This window comes from Galleria mellonella, unplaced genomic scaffold (genome assembly GCF_026898425.1).
Source record: "Galleria mellonella isolate WM207_F2 unplaced genomic scaffold, CSIRO_AGI_GalMel_v1 utg874, whole genome shotgun sequence".
NCBI classification, from domain to species: domain Eukaryota; kingdom Metazoa; phylum Arthropoda; class Insecta; order Lepidoptera; family Pyralidae; genus Galleria; species Galleria mellonella.
The window spans coordinates 445,698-469,927 of record NW_026442167.1 but is presented as its reverse complement, the minus strand read 5'-3'; the positions used below and the strand labels follow the sequence as shown (position 1 = coordinate 469,927).

Genomic DNA, 24,230 nt, shown 5'->3' with positions numbered 1-24,230 from the left:
AGGAATAAATCAAGTATTGATGTATTTATCACAGAAACACAGTTTACGATAAATAAATCAATAAATTGATCTTTTTTTTGCATCAGTGGACTGTTTTTTGGTAGCATCGATTATCCGTTTGTTTACATTTTCATTAAGTTTTATTGAAGCAAACTATAACTAAGATAGTTTAAATCCTAGTATTTATCTATGACTGTCAGTCCAACTTTATCCATGTGTGGATATTTACAATTTTTTTTTTTAGTAAACAAATTAACTTTTTCAATATGTCAAAACAATTTGTACAAACACTTTTAACAACTATAATCGTTTACATACTTTAATGAAATTCTTGCTCATTTGTAACATTTAAATAACGCAAACTTTTGTAAATTTTATATGTTCAAAATTACGCCATTTTGCCAAAAAGTATGTGATAAAAAAAGTATCTTATTTCGTGGAAATTCTCGAGCATCGAGATTCAATCCGAGTAATATATTCATAAATGGTAAACGATTCCATTTCGTATCATGTTTCTTTCGTTTCATAATCAAGAGTTTTTCAATATCGATGGTCAATAAGACATAATGGTGGCAAAGAAGTATTGTCAGAGGATAAATTAAAAAAAATCATTATTATAGACGTTAGGGTCGATTTTGAGGCGCAATTTCTGTAAACTATCTCTGCATATACTATTTTCATTTCATAGTTTCATGAAATTGATTGATTCATTTTATGAAACTACCTCTCCCAGCGAACTTCCTACAGCCTAACAGTCGACGAATGGGGAGAAAGGGATTGTAAGTAATGGAGACTAAGAATCCCATTGCTAGCAATATATCCAACCAGGTCGACCTCGCGGTTCCCCCTGGAAACTATCATGGTTAATTCATCACGCTACGATCAATAGGAGCAAAGCAATAAAGGGAAATGTTGGGAAAACGGGAGAAATTACTCCATTTTTAAGCTTCCGTCGCGTGTGCAGCCTTAATAGCCACTTTTTAAAATGTAAAAATGTCCACCCGTGCGAATCCGGGACTTTATATTTATTTTGTATTAGCGGCCCGCTAGTATAAAATATAAAGTTCAGTACCTTATTAGGATAATAAATACAGAAAGAAATAAAAAAGTATAAAAATCAAGTAAGTCCATAAGACATAATTGAATTAAACAATGTACATATTGTGCAGTATGGGTTGTCATTTAGTTTAATTCTCTTCACTAAAGCACCTTGTGGTATACGACATATTTTGTTCTAATAGAAGTTATTAGTCCTAGAATGAAGATTTCGATATGATATCAAATTGGAATTTTAATTTTAGACATAGGATTAGAGAAATTACACCTTAGAATCGATCCTAGCCTCAAGAATTCAATTACTTATAGCTCGTAAGAAATAATCCAGTTCCTTCCCTGTAAGGCCAAATCGTAAACATATATAGAAACGGAATCGTATGCCACTTACGTAGCCCCTGCACCCTAGACAACTGATAAGCGAATCTCATTTTCTTGAATCTATTTCACGCATAAGGTAGCGAAAACGTGTCTATCGATAGATTCGTTTGTCATTTCGTCTAGTGGGGTGTGTACTATTGGTATTATAGTGCAGATTGAGCTGTGGCTCTTATATTAGTAGTTTATAATGTCGACTGAAGATCATGATCTCTACCACATATTGATCTCAAAATATTATTTTTAGTGATATAAACACTATCGCTTTACTGCCAAATTCAGTAAACTCGACACTAGCGTAAGCAAAATGGTGACTACACGTGTTTGTTCTATAAACAAATTTAAAACAACATTGTAGGGAAAGGCTTACTTTTTTATTCATTATTTAAGTAAACTGCAGTTTAATAATATATAAGTAACTCATGTCTAGTAGGCCTGTACATTTCTATCATTTTGATTATTTATAATAACTTTATTGACTGCTTATAATGCATGAGCAAAGTGTGCACTTGTGAATGTGAGAAAGACTCTGTTTTCCGCGCTTAGCCTCTCATTTGGGCCATTGTGCGTATGAGTCGTGGCTAGTACAGCCAACCTAGCTCCGCCCAGAAGCGCAGAAGCTTCCTGGGTTCTTCACAGGAAGTGTGCACTTGGTACTAGTAGTGATTTATTGTATAACGTAGTAAATAATTGAAAATTAAATATATAATGTGCCTGTATAAAATGGCCTATCTGTAGATAAATTCAATAATTAATATTAGCATGCCATTTGATGTGGCGAAACATAATGGACAACTTATAAACTTCACAAATGCAACACCTTTTCTACAATGTTTCTAGCAAATAAATTTCATTTCATATATATATATTTTTTAAGTTTTCGTTCTTTAGGTATTTAAATTATTAATAACGAATATTTGTTATAAAACGAATGGTCACGTTTGCCTATAATTCTATCAAATATACATCATGTATTATATATATAAATATATAAATTTATATTATAAAAATCTATTTATCTATCCATTTAAGAGCTGCGCTCTTGTCGGTGGAGCTCTTGCCACTCACTACGATTTTCAGCGAGTCTCTTCACCTCTTGATACGACACGACACCAACTCCTTCCTTGATCTGCCTGATGTAACTATGTCTCGGTCTCCCTCTCCCCCTTCTTCCTTCTACCTTACCTTCTATTATAATGTTCATAAGTTCGTCGTGTCGTATCATGTGTCCTAACATTTTTCCCCTTCTATCCTCAATAGTTCAATGGAGCATTATAAAAATAAAAAATCAAAATTATGTTACAATATATTCTGCAGAAAAAAAAATTGTGGTGCGGCATATCGTTACGTCGAGTTTACTGGACACGGCAACAATTGCCGCCATTTCGGCGATTTAGCCCAATGTCGAACACATGCAATCTTCACAATACCTAATCATTATATTAATAATATTTTGATCCTGCATAGCTATTTTTTTTTTTATCAATTTGTGTATTTTAATAAATTTTTATAATTATAATTGTTTGTGAAATTGCGGGACAATTTGATACGAATAAAATGAATTTTTGGCTTACATTTGTTTTTATTTCTCTAGTCGTAATTTAAATAAAATAAATAAATAAAATTAAATTTATTGCCATTCTTCACAAATTATAATGTACATATATTAATTAATCAATATATTGTGCAGTAATCGTATGCGCCTGGCAATAGGTACAAACTCAGCTTTTGCTGGACTGATGTTCGTTCAGCGCTGATTTTCAGTTTGCACCTACACGGGGCACCGTTTCATTATCAAATATATATATATTGATGTAGCTATTACATAAAAAGTAAAAGAAAAAAATACAAAAATTAAAATAAACAAGTATAAAAACAATGAATAAAAAAAGAAAAAAAAAAACAGAACTAGAATCCAGAACAGAAATATTTAATTCTATGGATCTTAATTGTTTATTTAAATATATTAAATTCACACCTCTATCCCGTAACTCGTCTCGTGAGGTGATAGGGCTTCCATATAATTTTTTGGCTGTTAACTGAAACAATATTCTTGGGCATCAGCCAAATATTATTAAAACGCCAATGGTAAAAACACAGGGACGTAACTAGGTCACACACCTGTTCTGTTACCAAAGATTATTTATTTATTTATTAATATTCTTTTTACTGTATAACTGAACATATATCTCAAGGAAACACAGGTCATTGTTATATTTTGAGTCTCTCATATTAAATTAACAGCTGGACTCGTACTGGTATTTTTTTTTACAACACAGGGGGCAAACGAACATGCGGCTCACCTGATGGTAAGTGACTACCACCGCCCATGATCACCCACAACACCAGCGGCATTGCAGGTGTGCCATGCATGTGCATAACCGGCACCATTATATATATTATATAATTTATTATAACTTTTAGCCTCATATAAAAATGTTCAATTTTACTGGACGGCTAATGACATTGATTCTGTTCTGTGGATCTACGTTAATGTGGAGTTAGGAGACAGTGAAGTCTAGTTTTTCTCCTACCGAGGAAACCGAGGTTTTTGCTTAAAAAATACAGCCCAAGTAGCTCTATAGGTAAAATAATATTAAAAATTGTTTCAGTATTATTTAAATTTATCCTTTAATAAAACAAAATCTAATGTTTTTTTATCAGTATAGGTAGTGACGTCAACGTTCCAGTTTTACTCCAGTTAGGATGAAATACTTAGTCCAAATGCAAATAATAAAATATGTATACCAGGCCATCGTCGACATCATAGAATCTATCTAATCGAGGTCCATTCCATCGATGAATTCGCTTGCTACTTGTTCAGAGGGCCAGGATAGTCGGAGGTTGTATCAATAATCTATGACGTCAGCTGATATAATTTTAGGTATAATATAATAAGTGCATATAATTGTTCTTAATCGTAATATGAATTCTGAATACGACCCTGCTATCCCTACGCAAATTGTCGCAGAACTACTACCGGCAGCTTGACTGTTCAATGATCATACGCCAGCAATTGGATTTTTACAGAAATAACCATGGTGTGTCAACGAGTCGTACACTATTCACCAGTGAACTCGGTTCTAACATGGAGACCGAAGACAATTTTGTGGTCACTGTGGTGGACTTGTACAAAGAAAAGAAATGGCGAGAGATAGTGGACAGGTGTCACGACCACCCGGAGAGGAATAAATTGTTATGGGTGTTCCCGTCAGAGGCAAATTTGCGCTTCTTGACTGAATGTCTGGTAGAGCTGGGATGTAACGGGGTGCTCAGCATAGGGTGTGGTAGTGGCTTGCTGGAATGGATCCTCAGTGAGGCGACGGGTTGGTGTTTATTTTCATTTGTAGTTTGTTTGCGCTTGGATTCCCTTAGGTACATAGTACTATGTAGCATCTATAATATTATAACACTTTGCTGACCGGTGACGAGTAAACTCGTCGTTGCACTGGCGTGTAAGTACGTCCTCCTACCACGACGGGCAAGACCGTTTGGATTACAAAGCGTTCATGGCTAAAAAATTACTTTTCCTTGTATTTTGGTTTTTATTACAATTTTAGTTTAAATTCAAAAATTTCAACTATGACAGAATTCCCGGTCAACAAAGTGATAACATATTAACAAATGCCAAAGGGAGACTGTACAAAAGTCGATTGCTTGGGTACCTCTGTCAATTTCGTGTTTCAACCGTGAAGCAGTTGTGTTTGCATGGCTGTGTTTCGGTTTGAAGGGTGGGATATGGCGTGAATTTACTGGGTACAAAGGAATAACATCTGAGTCCTCAGGAATGGCAACGCATGGGGGGTATCATGGGCGAAACAGTATACTTTGTTATGATCACGGTACTGCTCATGTCTATAGGCGACGGTTACCACTTTCCATCAGGTGGGCCGTCAGCTTGATTGCCATTCTAAGTTGTATAAAAAAAAAATTCTATGGATTTCTACTTGTCTGGATGTCCCGGGTTCGATTCCCGGTTGGGCTAATTTAAGAAACGGATATTTCCGATTTAACTTGAGTCTGAGTGTTTTCGGTTGTACCCTCAGATGTTCGCTGCCTGCTTGCTCATAACACAGGGTATCATAGTTTGAGGATCAGGCGCTTGCAGTGATTGTGTGGCATTTATTATAATTTTTGGGGGGGCCCGTATGATTGGTTGGCGCCTCAGTAGTATAAAAAAAAACTTTGGGGAAGTTTTTATTTTGATTGGTCATTGCCTTTTTTGGTACTTAATCTAACGAAGATGTGGATAATAACTACCTTATATATTTATAATAATACTATAAACAGTAAAATTCTCTGATCGTAAACTCTAGAGGGCGTGAGTTGGAATGTGATAGTAATCAGACATGTAACATTTAAATTTTTTTTAATATGGTAACAAAGCCATTAAGTAAACCAAATTAATATGAGGGATGACAGAGAGCTACTTGGCTATATTGGCGAGTGTTGAATTCACTAACGTTAAGTTACAATCTAGACCAATCTCTGATTGTTCTATCTGGGATTACAGTCATGTGTATTTTTTTCTTTTTTTGTAATCTATATTGCCTTTCCTGAATTCTAAAAACGTTATCAATATATTTTACAGGTTTTCGAGTATCAGGAGTAGAAGTAGATGGCGCTTGGTGGCAATGTAAATATGCCCCGCCTACTTTTATACCTCTCCTGCTCACTTCCTCCAAGTTAGACAAGAATGTAATGAATCTATTGTTAAGAGGAGACACGACAGCCTTGTTATTCTGTTATTTCAATAACAGAGATGCTTTTAACGAATATTTGAAATATTTTTCCGGAAGAGTGTTGATAATTATTGGTCCAGGGGATGGTAAAGGGGTCCATACGGATCCTAAGCCTTTTGGAGATGTCACTGATGACTGGATATTATACAAGTGGGAGGAGGTTAGAAATAGTAAAGACTACATAGCTGTTTACTGTAAAAACAACCAAGCTAAGGATGTTGAGATGATATATAAAAAGAAAGTTAATGTTTAACAATATATATTTATAAATAAACAGTCTAATATATGTTTATAAATAAACAGTCTTTTCAAAGTATAAAATATTTGCATTTCCTAATTATTATTTACATTCAATTTTTCATTAGTTCTATATTTTTGACATTGATTTTATTAGTGCATACCCTAACTGAAGTGTTCATCATGGGATCCTTCTTCCCTTGAATGAAGCTTGGGAAATCGTTACCGGAGCTATCAGACGGCGGCGCGTCCATGTTCTCCTTTTGATTTACAATTGGCACTTCGCTTATAATTCTATTCATTTCATTAACAGCTACATCGGTGGGCATGTTGTTGGCTGGAGCCTCGTTGTCTAAGAAATGGAAATCGTGCATCAAGTAAAGAGATTCTAATGGGAAATTCATATCATACCTGGGCAGCAATTTATTATCATCGGAATTGTCATCGATTTCTATGACGTCGTTCTGTTGATCATCAGACACTTCTGGCAACACAACTGCCGATAGATCTACATGTCCTGGCATGTACTGTTCTCCAATGAGATTATCTATTAAATACTGATCTATAATAGGTGGATTAGTGGCTGTATTGTTCATGGGTATGTTGTAAAATGCATCCGATTTAACTTCGTTTTTTATTTCGCTCATATTTTTATGGATATCCTCAAGCGGCGGGGAGGCTTTGTATTCTCTACTTATAGCTTGGTTGGTCAGTATGTTTGCATTGCACATCCGTTCCAAACTAGGCGATTGTGTATTTTGTTTTATTGTCGATTCTAATTTAATGTAACTTGGGTCGTTATTCTGTATTTTCTGCGGGGGCGGTAGCAATATTATCGAATTTACATTCATCTGTTGGTTGAAAGTGAACATCTGAGAGTCACCGTTCATGCCGCTATCGACAGGCGTTGTGGAGGAATCGTCCAACATTGTCTCTTGGGCATAAGGTAATATATCGTTTGGCGATTCACTGAGCACCGGCTCCGGTTGCAGCTGCATGAACTGTGTAGTGATTAAATTGTTGAACGTCACTGGACTGCCCAATCCAAACCGTTCGTTGTCTTCCAATCTTTTAAATGCCATTTTCTGTTGTGAATGGAACATGTTCTCTTCATCTGGCCCTTTTAAAATTAAATTACTTTTCACCGATATTTTAGGTTTCTTCCTTGGAACTCCCTCAGGCTCGTTTGAAATATTAACTGGGGAATTACTTGAAGATGGCACAGGGAGTATTTGTGTCGGCTTTATAATGGGCCCAGTAACTTTAGTCATTGGAAATGATAGTTTATCTACCGGCTTGAGCATTATGTTATTTCGAACAGATATCTGCGGAACGGGTGGCAATCTGATTGGGAAGTTACTCATGATATTATTCCCTATACTGTTTCCAATAGGAGAATGACTAGAAGCTAGAGAATTAACATTGTTACTTTGCAATAAAGACTGTTCCATTGACACAGATGTATTGAGGAATCCGTGTAAATTTGTCTGAGGATTATCATAAGATATCTCCAGGGGGTGTTGCTGAGTGAACTGATGTCTGTCCATTAAAGTGTCGTTGGAACTCTCAGAGATTAGACAATCTGAATTATTGTCATCTTTGCTTAAATCTGTAACAATTACTTGATTGTTAAAATCAGGTGGCTGCACATCGTTCGTTGACGTAGCACAGAATGTTTTCGAGTAGTCCTGTGGCATACTTTCTGAAAAACTGTCACAATCGTATACTTCAATGGGTATAGCGTTTACTGTTTTAGGACTAGATTCTTTACTTTGCTCCTTCTCTATCGTAACTTCATTGGCCGGACTCTCTGCTGTACCACTTGGTATGTTCCAGCTTGGTTTGCTTGTTTTAACTTTCATCATATCTACTAGAAGTTGTATACCTTCTTTATCTCTGTGTGTAGTGAGGTGGAGTACATATTTTTCTTTATTTACAGTTTTGAATTTACAGTAAGGGCATTGGTGGATGTCAGTGGAATTTACATTGGGATGTTTGGATATCATGTGTGAAGCGAACACAGTCGACTGTATGGTAGTGTATGGGCAGTATTTGCATTTGTACACTCCCTCTTTAGTGTGCTGTTTCTTGTGACGTCGCAACGCGTTGTGGTCAGCAGACCTGTAACTGCATTGGTTGCAAGCATATGGTTTATCACCTGCAAAATGATCATATTATATTGATTTTCCGCTTAATGAAAAAGTTTTTCTTCCTAATCTATAAATGATTAGCGATCCGCTCTGGTTAAAATAAATTAACATTTTATATTATCTTTAATAGGCAAATTTTTAATACTATGGCTTATATTATTGTAATTTTCGTAGGGATCTCAAATATTTTTTTAAATTATATATAGCCTATGTTACTTTGGTGATAATGTAGTTTTCTATAGGTGAAATAAATTTAAAAATTGGTTGAGTTTTTTTTTTATTTATCCATTGTAAACAAATTAATAAATAACCATACAAAAACTCAAATCTTTTTTTTTATAATATTGGTAACTATATATGAAAATAGTAGATAAGTATACATTCTATTATATTTCTTTAAATTTGATTCTTAATTCAATTAAGACCAATTTGTTACTTAACTTGGAGTTGTTTAAAGGGGACACCTATGTTTAATAAATGTGTTCAATGAGTTCAAGTGGTCAGTGGATCTCAAATTATGTAAAAAAAAGTAAACTTAGCAATCTTTTAATTTAGTAACCTGTCAACTTGTAAAATACAAAGCTTGTGACAAATATAACAATAGAAGAACATCCATGCAGCTTTGTTAGCTATAATTTATGATAAATTCTACTATATATTGCTATAAATACCTACCAGTATACGTACAGTGCGAGCATTGTAGCGGATGCATCATACTAATATTGTTATGAAATATGGTTTTATTTGCTTAACGGATGCTTTTGTTTTGCGCTGTGGATAACTATTATTGGCTAATATGTAGTAAATGTAATTTAATACGTATTCAATTTTGTAAAAAGTTGTTGTTATCCCAAATAAATAAAATAAATAAATAAATAAATGCATAAGTTTGTGATCAATTCAGGATGTTCACCATTCTTTCATATAAAAATTACTGAACAGATATAAATAAATTTGGTAAAGATATAAGTTATATCCTAACTTGAAACATAGAGTATTTGATATACAGATTCATGCAGACGAAACTGTGAGATACAAACAAAGATCATACCAGTATGTGAGCGTGAATGTAGTTTCATCTCGGTTTTCCTAGCCGATGTGTAACTGCAGTAGATACATTTGAAAGGTTTCAGTTTCTCATGAACTGCAGATACATGGGTCTTGAGTTTCCTCTCATCATTGAATTCCTTCTGACAGATTGTGCACTGCACAACATCAGTTTCTTTCTTGTGAAACAATTTATGTTTCGATAATTGGTTTGCATTTTTAAATGCCTTTAAACATATTGAACCTGGTGATGAAGAAATAAAAGTATTTGTATGACACTTTATACAGTAACATTAATGTTTTGCATGGAATGAGATTTAAGTTTTGATTCTCATTGAAAGTATGACAGCAAAATTATTCTGTAGTTTGTTTGTTTGTTGTACTTGTGGTTTGAGCTGGGTATGATATAATTATAAGTTACTAACTTTAACGTGTGACTTGGTCTGTGGGATCAGAATAAAAAGTAACCAAATTTCATAGTGATTGATTAAGTCATTAAAGAACTATCAGGTAACAAACAAACAAGCTCACTCTTAAAATGTTTGTAAGAATAGTAGAAAGTGTGACAGGACACCTTTATAATTTTAACTTGATTTGATCATTACATACACTGTTTATTTCTTTATTATGTAGAATGATTATAACAATCTGAAATGTATTATTATGAATTATAATAAATTATTTATGAAATTGATCACTTCTGTCTTAGGAATATGAGGAAAACAACAATAATTCTTGAACTCTTTATATCCTAATTTACACATTTAGTGTAGGAGACATTTCATACATTACCATCTCCGTGTCATGAACATAGCTAATAATATCATTGATCATGCACTCCAAGCAACCTAATATAGTAACTTAGTTCTGTTATTATTTTATTTGCTATTAATTTGAGTATAAATTGAAATATTAATTATAGGTTTATTACTTTTTGTTAAAAGTTCATTTATTAATTTAATTAATGAGTCTTACAATTGAACTGTTTAATATAATAATAAACATACTTACATGTATAGTTACTAACTGTCCCATGACATTTCATATGCAAATTAAGAAGTCTATACCTCTTGTAAGTCTTGAATCCACATACCTCACATGTTGGCAACTCTAAGTCCACCTCGTGGACCTTCCACAGATGTGTGTGCAGTGCTTCAACAGTCAATAGCACTTTGTCACATTCAGGACAAACCAGCTTTCCATTTTGGTGACATTTTGTGTGGTATGTGAGCTTATCATCCGCTTTTAACCGTGTGTGGCATCCAATCACTGAACACAATTTCCCTAATCTCTTTTCTATATCTTTGCCTTTTGTGTTGTCACAAAGAGATTTGTTTAATTCTGGCATAGACACCTGTGACTCCATATTGTCTTTTGATGGTGATGTCAACTTGTTTGCTTCACTTGTCACACAAGGAAGAACCGATGATATTAAATCAGGTGTGACACTGGACACCTGTATGAGGTTACAACTCGTGCTTGACGTTGCTTCATCTGCTACATTTACATACTGTGTGGACACTTCATTCGTGTACACAATATTAATGCTAGCTTCTTGAATGATTTCTTTCGGATCAATTTTTTCAAAATTTGGTGTACTCATTTTATTCAACTCATCAACAGATATAAAAGCAACACCTTTTGGTAGGTCGTTTTTAGTGGCTACAGCATCAGGAATTATTTCAATCACTTGTGGTATCTTGACATCAGCGATTTCTTGCGAATTTGGTGAGGTTGATGTAATACTACTAGTATTATGGTCCTTTTTCAACTTCGTATTTTTCAAAGCAATTTGAACTAAACTTTTGATCATTTTCTTGACATCTTTAATCCCCATTTTATGGTGATTGCGTAAATGGATTCTTAAAGTCTCTTCGGTGTCGAAAATGCTATTACATCCTGGACATGGAATTTGTATGTTTTCTGCGAGACCGTTGCTCTTAGCAAGGTCAGGATGAACGGTAAATAAGTGAAATTTAATGTCATCTTCAGCCAGTGCCATGTATGGGCAAGCTTCGCACTTGAAGAATGCTGTGGATCCTACTGATTTCTCCTCGTAAGACATGACCTTCTCTTTCGGTATCAGAGGTTTTGCATCGTTGTTGATTTCGTTCAAACTGTGCATGGCTGTCCCGTCCATTTTCATTATAAAACATGATGAAGACATTTCAAATATTTTTCATTTCAACTTCACATCTTTCATAATAACATAATATATACAAATATTACTACGAACAATGTGATAAAATTAATTTCGTATTTCTATTTAGAAATAAAAACAGCTGTAAACATTGGATTTTCATTCCTTCATAGATAGAGAAAAAAAACAAATGTTCATATGTCAATCTAATCTGTATGATACTAAATCAGTGCAAAGATTAAATAACAACATGCTGTATTCTACGGTAGAAGCCATTTTAAAAAAAGAAGAAGAAGAACAGCTGTATTATATGTATGTATACAAAGCGTGTGAGTAAAATAAAAAATTGTTGGAAATGCTTTTATGGAGCGATTTTTCAACTAAAATCACAATTATAAGATAGTATTATCTATACTACATGATCGTTTATGGCACTGTTTTTTCAAAGTATTCGTATCTGGGTGTCCTATTGTTATGCTAGGTCTGTAGTTTGCCTACTATTATTTTAAACAATTAATATCGATATTACAGATTTACGTTCAATCCCATTACTTATTACTTCAAACTTCAAATTAAAAAGCTTTCATAGACTGTCATACCGTAATAATCTGTTAACAGCTGTCACAATCTTATTGGACGGTGTCATTCATAATTTATTGCTCAATTTTGCGGCGTGTTATTTCTAAATATTAGACGAAACTAATAAAATAAAAAAAATAAAAAAATGAGCGTAAGTACACCAATAGTTTATTATTATTTGTTTGTTTAAACTTTTATTTGCAAAAATAAAGTAAAATTTAAAACTTACAGTTGGAAATAGAGTCGATGGTGCGTTATGCATCACCTATTAATCCGGCGGTGTTTCCTCATCTAACGCTGCTATTGCTCGGCATCGGCATATTCTTCACGGCCTGGTTTTTCGTCTACGAAGTTACAAGCACCAAATTGTCCAGAGACTTATTTAAAGAACTTCTTTTATCCTTGGTCGCCGCATTATTCTCTGGATTCGGTATTTTGTTCTTGTTATTATGGGTGGGCATTTATGTGTGATATTGAACTAATTAAAGTTTAATCTGTTTTGGCATTCCTGGAGAACATGTGTGGTTGATTATCAGTGATTAAATGAGTTTATATGTTTAAGAAATAAATTTTTATATTTAATATTTTTCTACGGTTTTATTTACTACTCATTGATATTGGGTATTTAGCAAGTATCATTGCACAACAGTGGTGATTTGCCTGTGCCCAAATCCAGGTTGATGGAATGATTAGTGACATCCTGATATAGTCCTTATATTAATATGTTAAAGTTTGTTTAAGCCTTAAAACTAATGCAATTGCCACTACCATATAGGATATGGTTGTACTAGGTAGGTTATATTATTGCTAATATGATATGATACAACAAGTATAATTATTTAAAGTTCTTTATTATTATTCAATTCAATTAAATTTATTTATTGCATTCTACAATATTATAAAAGATGTCAGTAATTGATATAGTATATTGTAGACCCTGTCGGGCACAGCAAATAGAAGCGAGGAGGGCATTATTACAGGATAAACTCTGCCTTTTAGGGATATATTACATTATCTAATACATATATAAGGGAGGAAAGGGATTATTAGTAATGGAGACTGAGAATCCCATTGCTAGCAATATACCTAACCAGGTCGACCTCCTCGCAGTTCCCCCTGGAAACTATCATGGTTAATTCCTGATGAATTCATCATGATGGGCTAACTGGCCTGTTTTCATTCTCATCTCTTACCCTTCATTGGTGCTCCACCAGCGTAACCTGTTAGCGCAGGTTACGCTGGCGGAGCACCAATGAAGCAACCATTCCATTTCAACTATCAAAAAAAAATCATATATAAATAGAAATGTACATGTATATAGGATCACAGTTAAATCAGTTCATGTACTTTTAATATTACTCCAAATTATAGACTACTAGTTTTTTGCCTACTATATTGTACATATGGATTTTAGAAGTAGAATTTTTTTTTAATAGACCACTGAGAATTTGAGATGTAGACATCGCATCCAATTTGATGTAGTTTTGTATAATGCTGGAATAAACATGCTGAGAGTCAGACCAACAAAATTTCTAAAAATTATTGATTTGGCATCTATTGGTGTTATTAAGACCTTTTACTTGAATATCTCTTAAATATGGATATGGTCTCATTACAATTTTATTAGTAAGATAAAATTACAATATCAACAAAACCCTATAGATATTGTCTCCTTTTGCATTCTTAAGGTTGGTTAAAAGAAACGCCTTTAAGGGATATCCACCTGTATATATTTCTTATTACCTTCTACAATGAACGCTCTATATTATATATTATATACTAGCTGACCCTGCAAACGTTGTTTTGCCATACATTATTTTTAAAAAATATATAAAATTGCGAATGCCAATCTAATTGGGAATTAAATGCATTTGAATTCAATAGGCACATCTGTAGTAATTCGTGGTAGCAATAAATTTTTGCTTCTGAACTTCGATAACGTTTTTAAATATCTGTATCGTTTTGTTGAATTTATGCAATGAGCCCACTTTGTGATAAACTTTGATTTTGAACGTAGAATTAATTTTTTGGCCGTTTGCAGCAATATTTTGAATTATTTCTGTTGCTCCAAAAAATGTCATTTGGAGCGACAAAAATAACACAAATGGGACGAAGGTGCCCAAGCAGTTTCCTTCTGGTAATAGTTACGTTTAATGTTATTATGAGTAATAAAGGAAGATAAGAAGTGACACGAGCGTAATAGTTTCAATGGAGAACCTAAATAGGTATAGACTTTAATGTTTGTAAACTAAAGAAAAATAAATCGTAATTATTCATAGGATTTAATAAGCTGTGCGAATCAGTTTAACATTGCAACAATTGTAATAAACAAACTAATTTTAATATTAAGTTATTGATTTAATTTTCTTAAAAATAAAATACACACTATTTACATATATACAAATATGTTAGTAATAAAAAATACTATATTATTGATTATACAGTCATTGAAAATTTGATTTAAATAATTACAAATAAAAATAGAATCATTATTCTAACGGTAGTTTATCATTTTTATGTACCTAAAATATGAACAACACAAGTACTTTCGCGCCTTTTTTCTGCCGTGAGAGTCGTCACTTGGTTGGCAAATTTTTAGTTAGTACACAGCACAGGATATGGCCTGGGATAGAGCTGGTTGGAGGAAGATGCATGAATTAGTTGCACCGACAAGAGGAAACTCTTAAATGAAAATAAATCAGCATAAAAACTGTAGAGTTATTGTAAATGGTAGTGCGGTGCGTAAATGAAACGCGGGTTACCGCAGTGGCGGATTAAGCTCATCAGAATCCCGAGGTGGGAAATCTGAACGAGTTTTAAGTAATTTATTATATTTTACAAGCTTATTATTTAATTCACATTTGTATGTGTAAGCGTTTATGTTCATTTAGTTAAAATCTTGCAAATGGAATTTAAATTAGACATTAAGAATTAGATTTTTACATATAATATGGATATAGGAGGAGGAAAATGAAGGCGTTTGAAAGCTCTCCCAGGACCCGAGGTGCGGGGCGGGCTACCTCTTCCGCTAGTCCGTCACTACGTTATTGTCCAAAGTTGTGTGTGAACTCGGTACTGAATGGGCTAGCGTTAAAGCCAAAGTTATTGCTGTGGGTGGCCACCGTGTCTCTTGACTGGAAAATAATAAGTAAGCGTTAAAAATAAAGAGTAGTAGCGGAATGCATAGTATAGGTTTCTTAATTTTTTTTTGGATAAAAAAACCGATTTACCATATCCAATAATTAATTGTATTCAATCGATCCTATTTGTCATCATTAGTATTTTAATAGTTACTGATGTTTAGTTAAACAATGTTAATAAATCGTTTAATTCCGATCGAAAATTGTAAAAATAAATGTAACTTAAAAAAAATTATAAAGAAGATCAAGTTACCGGATTCGCGGATTCTTTTGTAGGCGTGTTATCGTAGTTGAACTCCATCATATCTTCGATGCCGACCAAATCTGATGTGTCTGACGTATCACTGTTGGAAATATAAATGGTAAATATATTTATTTACGTTTTTTTAAGCAAAATAGTTCTTTTTAACTTCCAATGTAAAAATATCTATGTGTCTGCTTCGTAGCTTCTAATCAAATTTACTGATTATGATGAGTTTTTTGTTTGAAAGCTACTGTTCAGGCGTTTTGAGGTCATTAGCTTTTTTTTAGGTTTGTTTGTGTCGAGGATTTATTAAATTTTTAATAAATTTATAGTTATTAAGTTAGCTGTTAGTATCCAATGAATATCTCTTGATGTAGAAGTGTTAATGATCTCATTAGTTAGTCTTAATGATCTCATTCCATGTCAGATTTAGTAAAAAGGTTACTAGATACCATTACAACCTTCTCCCTCTCACTATAAGACAATTCTAAGCGATGGAGTATTGTACGATTACCTCAAAGTGTCGAAGTCTGGTGCCTTGATGGACTCGTTCCATATAGGATTGGAGCCCTCGGCGGCGTGCTTGTTAGTGCCGGGTGCGATGCCGGCACGGTTCAGTCCAGAGTCTACAGACCCATACTTGGTCATTGATAGTGCTTGCAGTTGGCGGTTTAGACTGAAATTACAAAAAATCTTAGTGTTTGAGAATGCTCGATTTATGTTGCTGAGAATAGTTGGCATAGTAATAATGTAAAGAGCGCGGCGTGGAGTGAAATTAGTAATTTACTTTATTGCGAGATTGTGAGCGACTATCGTTATAAGAAAAGGTTTACATAGCAGAGCGCTACTGTACATTATTGCTATATAGAAAATTACATTAATATGACGACATATATGGAAACAAAATTAATGTTAGTTTCCGTTACATAATAAATATTTAGAAAATATCAGATTTTTTTAAACCTTTTAAAATTCTGCTAAAATAAAAGGGTATTTAGGAGTCCTTGTTGATAAAAATCGTTAATTGACACTTATAGAAAGACTAGACTGAGGCTTCGCACGCGGGGTATCTTGTTTCCTTTTTAGGTTGCAATTTTTTAAAATCTTTTATTAGCATTCACTAACGTTATAAAATAAATTTATGTTCTAAATTTCAGCTTTCTAAACTTAGTGTTTTGATTGTACGTTAAAGTTAGGCGAAATGATTTTATGAACATAGTTTAAAAGAACCCATGTCTAGCAGTGGAACGTTAATTGGTTGTAACGATGATGACTTACGCTTTCGTCCTAATGACGAACGTAAGAAGCAACAGCAAACACATGAAGGCGAGCAACCCGGCGAGCGCGGCCAGCACATATATGATAGTAAGGCTGGAGTCTATGCCGGGGTTGGGGCTGTTCTCGGTCACGAAGTCCTGTAGTACCAGCAGCTCGGTGTTCAGGGTCATTTGGATGGAGCGTAGCAGTAGTGTGTCACTGCGGAGTCTGGAATGTAAACATTGAAGTTAGAATATTATGTTTAGATATTAAAATTGCTGTTTAATGAAAAGATGGCGGGTATACATACAGGCACTTCACAAAATATAAAGAGCAGCTACTGCTATTGTTACTAGCTAATTTATTTTATACTACAAAAATGGAAATACAGATGATCTGACGGTAAACAATTCCAGTAGCTTATGAATGCTAGCTGCTCTAGAGATGACATGTGCATGTTGCTAACCCTGAAGAAATGTTAATATATCTTTTTTGAAGAACCTCATACTATGGTCTTTAAAATACGGTACTGAGGGATAGAAATTGTTAGTAATAACTGCCAATAAACATATAAATAAAATAAATTGCTAGCAATATCAGGACGAACTCCCCGCTGTTCCTCTGGAAATCATCGTGGTTAATGTTAAAAATGTTTCACGATGGGCCAAGTGACCTGCTTAATTCTCACCAATTATCCCTCACTGGTTGTCCGTCATTGTATACTGTTACCATAGACGAGTGAACCATTCCATCTTCATCCATTAAAAAAACCATGGTACTTTTCATGTGTTGTTATTATTGAAGACTACTCACTCCTCAATTTCGTCGGCCAGTACGGGCTCGTTGTCGCGTATGAAGTGCGCGCGCACCTCGGTCACGTCCTCAAGCATGACGCCGCTCGAGTCGCTCGCCGGCACCACTTGGTCGATGTTGCACGTCATAGAGAACCCAGCGCTGAACGTTTGCGCGATCTGCCAACAAATTTACTGACACTCCTCTACTCCAACACAGAAATACACAACGAAAGTCGTCATTCTAATTTTTCTTTCTAAGAACTATTTGAATTCCTTTATGTGTGTTCACAATGTACTTAGTTAATTTTGTAATTAAATTTTTACAGAAAGTCTAGGTAATTGTTTTTGACAGATCTTTTTATACTTCCCCTTTTTTGAATTTTTGATGAAATTTAGATTAAAATGTAGTTAAAGGTATCTCCGTCAAATCTTGGTCGCCGTTAGTAAACCAAATGTTTATCGTAAATTATATATTTTTTAGCCGTGTAGGTATCGGTATTGAATAGGTCACTCCTTCCTTTCCCGACTAAGGGAGCTTATAGTGGAGGGATGGATAGCAGCGTTCATCTTAAAACATCACCAATAGCGAGACTGCGGTTGTCAACCCGTCAGCCAGGGGGGAAAGGGATTGTTAGTAATGGAGTTTGACAGCTCCATTGCTAGCAATATGCCTTATTAGGTCGACCTCCATGTGGTTCCCCTGGAAACCATCGTGAACAATTCTTGTTGAATTCGTCACGATGAGCTAACTGACCTACTTCATCTCCTCACCTATCATCCTTCACTGGTGCCCCGCCGGTGTATACCGATAGCGCGGGTAGGGTTACCATTCCATTATCATTCATTAAAAAAAAGAAAAACCCGTCAGCCAAGCGTGGTAATTACTGGCAGAACCATACTTATAGGAGAAGCTATGTTCAATAGACAGTTAATGGCTGATGCAACAACAATATATTTTTAATATTAAAATGTGTTTTTTTTTCTCTGTCATATGTGAATCGTATACTTACAAAGCGTCTGTTCTTTTCAACAGTTTCAAAGGTGTTCCAGAATATGAAGAACACACGATTGAGTGACGATATCAAGTATATATTCACTGCTGCCGTGTCCTGGGCGCCATCTAGAAACATATTGTGACAACTATAATGGTAACATAGTTTCAAACGCAATTTACATTTGAATATTGGTTTTAATTCGAATTTTATTAACCTTTGAAACAAAGAAATAAGATGTAAAATCTAGAAATTTATATGTATTTGTACGGTACAATCACCAATTTTTTTTATGGTCAATGACCAGTTTCAGTGAGAAAAGAAGGTACTGTTGCGAATCAAGATTTATTGAAAAGTTAGAAGGTTTTAAATTCCCGTCCTCGTTCTACTTCATTGTAAAAAACGCCTGTCTGTCTCTAAAGAGAGAAAACGAGATTATAATCAGAATAATTACCAGTATCATTGGCGATGACGTTGAATTCAAACATGCCGTGCATGGAAACTGTTGGTTGCATAGTGAGTGTGAGGACTCCACTGTTGGGGTCCAGAGCGAACGCGGTTTCTTTCACCGCTTCCAAGGACGGGTCGACCACCATCGATGTATAGTTGATCGCGTACATAATCACAGCATCAGCTTCGGAGTGGGTCGCCTGAATACGATGTCATGTAGTCAAGAGATGGAACTTTTATGTGGTATATTTTATTCAAGGGCAATTTTTTAACTGAACTACATGTTTTTTTGTGGAAATTTATATCATTGGTTGATCGATTAGAAATATGTTGTTTAATTCCGCTAAAATTAATATTGTGCGACAGCCAATACTCAAAGATTGATTATTTTTTATTTATTTATTCTTTATTGACCACATTACAAAAAAATGTCTGGTGCAATAGGCGGACTTAATATTATATAGCATTCTCTCCCAGTCAACTTTTGGTAAAACAGAAATTTTATTATACAGTGAAAAAAATTACAACACATACAATAGAGAACTACTTGGGGGGAAAGGGATTGTTAGTAATGGGGTCTAACTGACCCATTGCAAGCAATACATCCTATCAGGTCGATCTCCACGTGGTTCCCCCCGGAAACTATCGTGAACAATTCTTGTTGAATTCGTCACAATGGGCAAACTGACCTGCTATCATCGTCACCTATCATCGCTCACTGGTGCCCCGCCGGTGTATACCATCCCATTATCACCCATTAAAAAAAAATAGAGAACTACTGCATATTATTATTATATAAATATACATACATGAATACATTAAACAAATATTACATAAATATACAAATATGTAATAAAAATACATACATACAAATATAAATATACATATATAAATATACCTACATAGTTATAGATTATATACGATAAACAATGATTACCACTACTACAAGAAGTTTTACAACCTTTTTTATAAGCCAGCTATATTTCCATCGCTCAGCAATCTATTAATTTGCCTAAAGATGCCTCGTTTAGAGATGAAGCACGTGTCGCAAAACGTGCGTGAAAAATGGTAGTTGGAGATTGATGACCTTATGGAAGGTTGTGGGACTTCTGATAGCAACAGTGGTGGTCAATCTTTGAATGTTGGCAGTCATATACATACTAATGGTAGCAGAATTATGGAAAATAATTCTAATCAAGGTAAGTGACAATGATGTTGAGCTGCAGTGTTTATATTAGATTGTCGGTTACAATTTTTTTTTAATCTTATGATGCCTACAGCTCTCTTTTATCATCACACTGCTCGCCATCGACAGGGAATTCTTCCTCACACGCTTGAACCTAAATGGTCACATACAGTGTGGTTTCAGAGAAATTTCTTCCCACGAACGCTCAAACTGTGAAATGAGCACCCTGCCAGGGTTTTTCCTAGAAACTACAGTATGGGGTTCTTCAAAAAGGGTATATTAAGGTTTTTTCAAGGTCGGTAACGTGCACGTGACACCCCTAGTTTTACAAGCGTCCATAGTCTAGTTTATAGACCGTTTACCATCAGCTGTAAGCTGTATGCATGTTAGCTACCTTTGTGGTATAAGAAAAGTTGAAATATACGTCAATACTGAACTCGTGATATCCCTTTCAGACCCAAGATTTTTTTTCTTTCAGATTAAATATATTTTCGTGTTTTGGAGCCAAGCCATCTTGCCGGCACGCACGAGATTACTGCCGCTAAAATGATTTCTTATTGGCTGGTTTAAAATCTCACTATCATGTTATTTCAGCTTCGTGCGTAAAAATAAATTGCGCGCGATATTAGAATTTTTTAAAGTCTAATATCGCGCGCAATTCAAATTAAAATCTCACGCCCGTATCGTTCAGGTCTGAAAGGGTTATTAGTTCTAATTATTATTTACAATAAGGGGCAAGTTAATAATTAGAATTACTTCTACGGTGAGGAGTTCTTTGTTGATCGTGTCCAACGTCGATATGCCTGCACTGTAGTGGTCGCTCACGAAATTGGGACGAGGGTTGGCTTCTCTTACCTGGAAAGTATCAAGTAACAATAAAATCCTCAATAATACCACATCTCGGACATTTCACTAAAAACGCCACTATTCGTGTTTGTCACAACTACAGAAAAAAGTCACGTCTGTACATGTGACAATGTAACGTGTAGTTACGATTAGCGCGGGAAAATAGAGTTTGGGTGTTGACGCGTGTTTGAGAGGGGATGAGGTCAAGCCGCAGCGGGCGACAGGCAACGTCCAAGCTGTACTTTAGTACTATAATTTATATTATTATTATATTTTCCAATAATCCGTGCAATGTTATATTAAGGCTGCCAATTTGTTACTTTAAATCTATCGTCGCTATTCTTTTAATGTTTATGATATCGAATGTTATGCAGAGCAGTTATTGGAGTGCAAATTTGATGCTGTTTAATGTAATATTAATTTTACTAATGTATTAATTTATAATCTGTTGCTTTGCGATAAATAAATAAATATTGTGCTAATTTTATAAATGTGAAAGTTTGTTTGTTACTTCATTATGCTTTAATGGCTTAACCAATCAATTCGAAATTTGGTATACACATACTATTTGGGATGGACAAATCATTTAGACGAAGTCGCAGGTAAAAACTAATAGGTATATGAGGTACTCGATTGTAAAACTTACGGTAACAGTGACTGTTAACATAGAGCTGGCGAGCGATGGGCCCGGACTCATGGAATTGCTGGCGACGACTACGAGGGTGTGTGTAGCGGTCTCGTTCCTGTCTAGTTCGCGTTGCAAATATATTATGTTCTGCAGCGGGTCCACGCTGAAGTAACCCTCGTCGTAGCCATCTGAATAGAATAATAATAATAAAAACTTTAACTAAAGTGCGGGTACACAATTTATCAAACAGTGATTACTACACTAGGCTCGCAGGCCTGTATCGTAGTAATCAGTAAGTGGCTAATTAAGTTAGTCCATATTTATTGTCATTTACAGTCCGGTTCTTATACAATTTTATCATTTAGGTACTCGAAAGTTAAAATACAATAGAGAAAATACATATGCAGTGTACATTTTTAATTTTTGTTGTTGTGTTATTTATTTATTTATAAATTACTCACCACACTTACAGTATCCCAAAAATCAGTGTTGTGAGTCATAGGTTTATTTTACAAACTTAAAATTTTTAAACAATATTTAGAAAATATATCTAATTTGTCATTAAATATATCAATATCTGGCTGTTGAGCAATCAGAGAATTGAGCAGAGAAATAGCCTGATAAGTGAGAGCAAACTGAGCAGTACAGGTGCGAACCGACGGTGTCAATAGTAATCGACATGTTAATCGTTATGTTTTATTTTGTTGTGTATATTTATTTTTGTTGTTATTAATACATGTGCAGTGTACGTTTTCAATTTTTATTGTTGTGTTATGTTTTATTTTGTTGTGTACATTTAGTTTTGTTGTTCATAATACATGTGCAGTGTACGTTTTGAATTTTTATTGTAGTATTATGTTTTATTTTGTTGTGTATATTTATTTTTGTTGTTAATAATACATGTGCAGTGTACGTTTTCCATTTTTATTGTTGTGTTGTGTTTTATTTTGTTGTGTATATTTATTTTTGTTATTATTTCTGATGGAGATACAAACAAGTTTATTATCCATCTATTATATAAAATATACCTATAATCAATTTTCGTTAATTATATGTGAAAGCTTTTAATTGGCTTACTGTTGTTTTATATAAATAATTATTAAGTTATTATAGCTATAAGTTTCCCTTAAAAAAATAAATAAAATATAGATGCTTTAATTATGAAATTTATTATATCAGCCATTAACTGGCCACTGCCAAATATAGGGCTCCTCCTATTGGGATATATTGCCAGCAAGCGAATGTTGATATTGGCTCTGCAGAATGATTTAGAAACTAAAATCACCTGATATCACTTTTTTAAAATTTGTTATTTTTTACGAATTGTTTGATTACAGAGAATTAGCCTCCGATTAAGGTGATTGCCCGGTGGACCTGGTATAGAATAGGCCTTTCTTTTTCTATGGGTGTCGTAAGAGGCGACTAAGGGAGGGCGAGTGTTGGGCAGCTGCGTCCCTCTTAAAACATCTCCAACTGCGATTGCCAATTCGCCTGTCAAGCGTGGCAAATACTGGTAAAACCCCCTATGGAGAGGTTTACGTTCAGCAGTGAACAGTTAAAGGCTGATATGAATGAATGAATGAGGTGGGTGTACTTTCAGGTATATAGATTCGAATACTGAACTCCACTTTAGCTTTTCTCATTTTATGAGGTAGATAGATAGATAATTTATTTGCATTACTTACAGCACACAATAGGACAGATAAAGGAAATACTAGGCGTCATATCGTATAGGGAGATAAAGGATATGGCCTAGGATAGAGCTGGCTGGAGGAAGATGCACCGACAAGAGGAAACTCTTAAATGAAAAGAAGACAGCACACAAATAACAATACAAATATACTCGTACACATAATACAGGCATACACAGTAAAAAGAGATAAAAGAATGAAAAACAAAAAAATAGCAAAATATATAAAACAACAACGAAGGTAGTCGCTTTATTCACCTGCAATCGTGTAGTATATATTGTGGCAGTCGTTGTCGCACTTATAGTTTTTGGGGTCTTCAGCGAGCGGCAACTGGAATGATTCTATCAGACCTTGTTCTTTTTCTATAACAATAAAAAGACATGAGTATTACGCGATATTTTATCCACGTTTGCCCAGTCTATACATTATTAAGAACACATTTTCAAAATAGTATATATATGTTGCCCATCAACAGACAATTTGGTCATCAACGCTCATTCCTGGCTGACTGTCCCCGTCTTTACCTAATGTCCTATAATGGGGGGAAAAGGATTGTTAGTAATGGAGACTGAGAATCCTATTAAATTCCTGAGAAATATTTTGTTTGATTTATACGATCAAAAAAAATATCGATTTGATGACAAATTCACCACTTATGTAAAAAATTATTCTAAAA

General features: G+C 34.4%; 4 protein-coding genes across 4 annotated transcripts in view; 2 read left to right on the top strand and 2 right to left on the bottom strand.

The window, feature by feature from the left end:
* Positions 1-4,393: 4,393 nt before the first annotated feature.
* Positions 4,394-6,512, top strand: LOC113519066 (uncharacterized). Its single transcript, XM_026904112.3, has 2 exons — positions 4,394-4,757; positions 6,023-6,512. The coding sequence occupies exons 1-2, from the start codon at positions 4,430-4,432 to the stop codon at positions 6,424-6,426; spliced, it is 732 nt and encodes a 243-aa protein (XP_026759913.3). The 5' UTR covers positions 4,394-4,429; the 3' UTR covers positions 6,427-6,512.
* Positions 6,513-6,514: 2 nt separating this feature from the next.
* LOC113518872 (RE1-silencing transcription factor-like) lies at positions 6,515-11,910 on the bottom strand. The gene is made up of 3 exons (XM_026903895.3): positions 10,619-11,910; positions 9,612-9,851; positions 6,515-8,568 (listed from the first exon to the last, which is right to left on the bottom strand). The coding sequence occupies exons 1-3, from the start codon at positions 11,772-11,774 to the stop codon at positions 6,524-6,526; spliced, it is 3,441 nt and encodes a 1,146-aa protein (XP_026759696.2). The 5' UTR covers positions 11,775-11,910; the 3' UTR covers positions 6,515-6,523.
* Positions 11,911-12,320: 410 nt separating this feature from the next.
* Positions 12,321-12,910, top strand: LOC113518879 (transmembrane protein 258). The gene is made up of 2 exons (XM_026903902.3): positions 12,321-12,477; positions 12,558-12,910. Exons 1-2 carry the CDS (start codon positions 12,472-12,474, stop codon positions 12,795-12,797), a joined length of 246 nt encoding a protein of 81 aa, XP_026759703.1. The 5' UTR covers positions 12,321-12,471; the 3' UTR covers positions 12,798-12,910.
* A 1,682-nt stretch (positions 12,911-14,592) lies between these two features.
* LOC128202311 (cadherin-23-like) overlaps positions 14,593-24,230 on the bottom strand; it is a 42,867-nt gene continuing 33,229 nt past the window's right edge. Inside the window, 10 exon segments of the mRNA XM_052902156.1 lie at positions 14,593-15,460; positions 15,720-15,810; positions 16,225-16,386; positions 16,989-17,195; positions 17,781-17,938; positions 18,772-18,881; positions 19,208-19,403; positions 21,146-21,244; positions 21,882-22,051; positions 23,812-23,916. Coding sequence (XP_052758116.1) covers positions 15,371-15,460; positions 15,720-15,810; positions 16,225-16,386; positions 16,989-17,195; positions 17,781-17,938; positions 18,772-18,881; positions 19,208-19,403; positions 21,146-21,244; positions 21,882-22,051; positions 23,812-23,916 — 1,388 coding nt within the window. The 3' untranslated portion in view covers positions 14,593-15,370.

What these genes read in the sequence shown, in the direction of transcription:
- LOC113519066 (XM_026904112.3), top strand. Translation starts at nt 4,430, where the DNA reads ATGATCATACGCCAGCAATTGGATTTTTACAGAAATAACCATGGTGTG. An exon ending in GATCCTCAGTGAGGCGACGG is followed by an intron (nt 4,758 to 6,022) that starts GTTGGTGTTTAT and finishes TATATTTTACAG; the next exon opens with GTTTTCGAGTATCAGGAGTA.
- LOC113518872 (XM_026903895.3), bottom strand. Translation starts at nt 11,774, where the DNA reads ATGTCTTCATCATGTTTTATAATGAAAATGGACGGGACAGCCATGCAC. An exon ending in GACAGTTAGTAACTATACAT is followed by an intron (nt 9,852 to 10,618) that starts GTAAGTATGTTT and finishes CTTCATCACCAG; the next exon opens with GTTCAATATGTTTAAAGGCA. An exon ending in ACATTCACGCTCACATACTG is followed by an intron (nt 8,569 to 9,611) that starts GTATGATCTTTG and finishes ATCATTTTGCAG; the next exon opens with GTGATAAACCATATGCTTGC.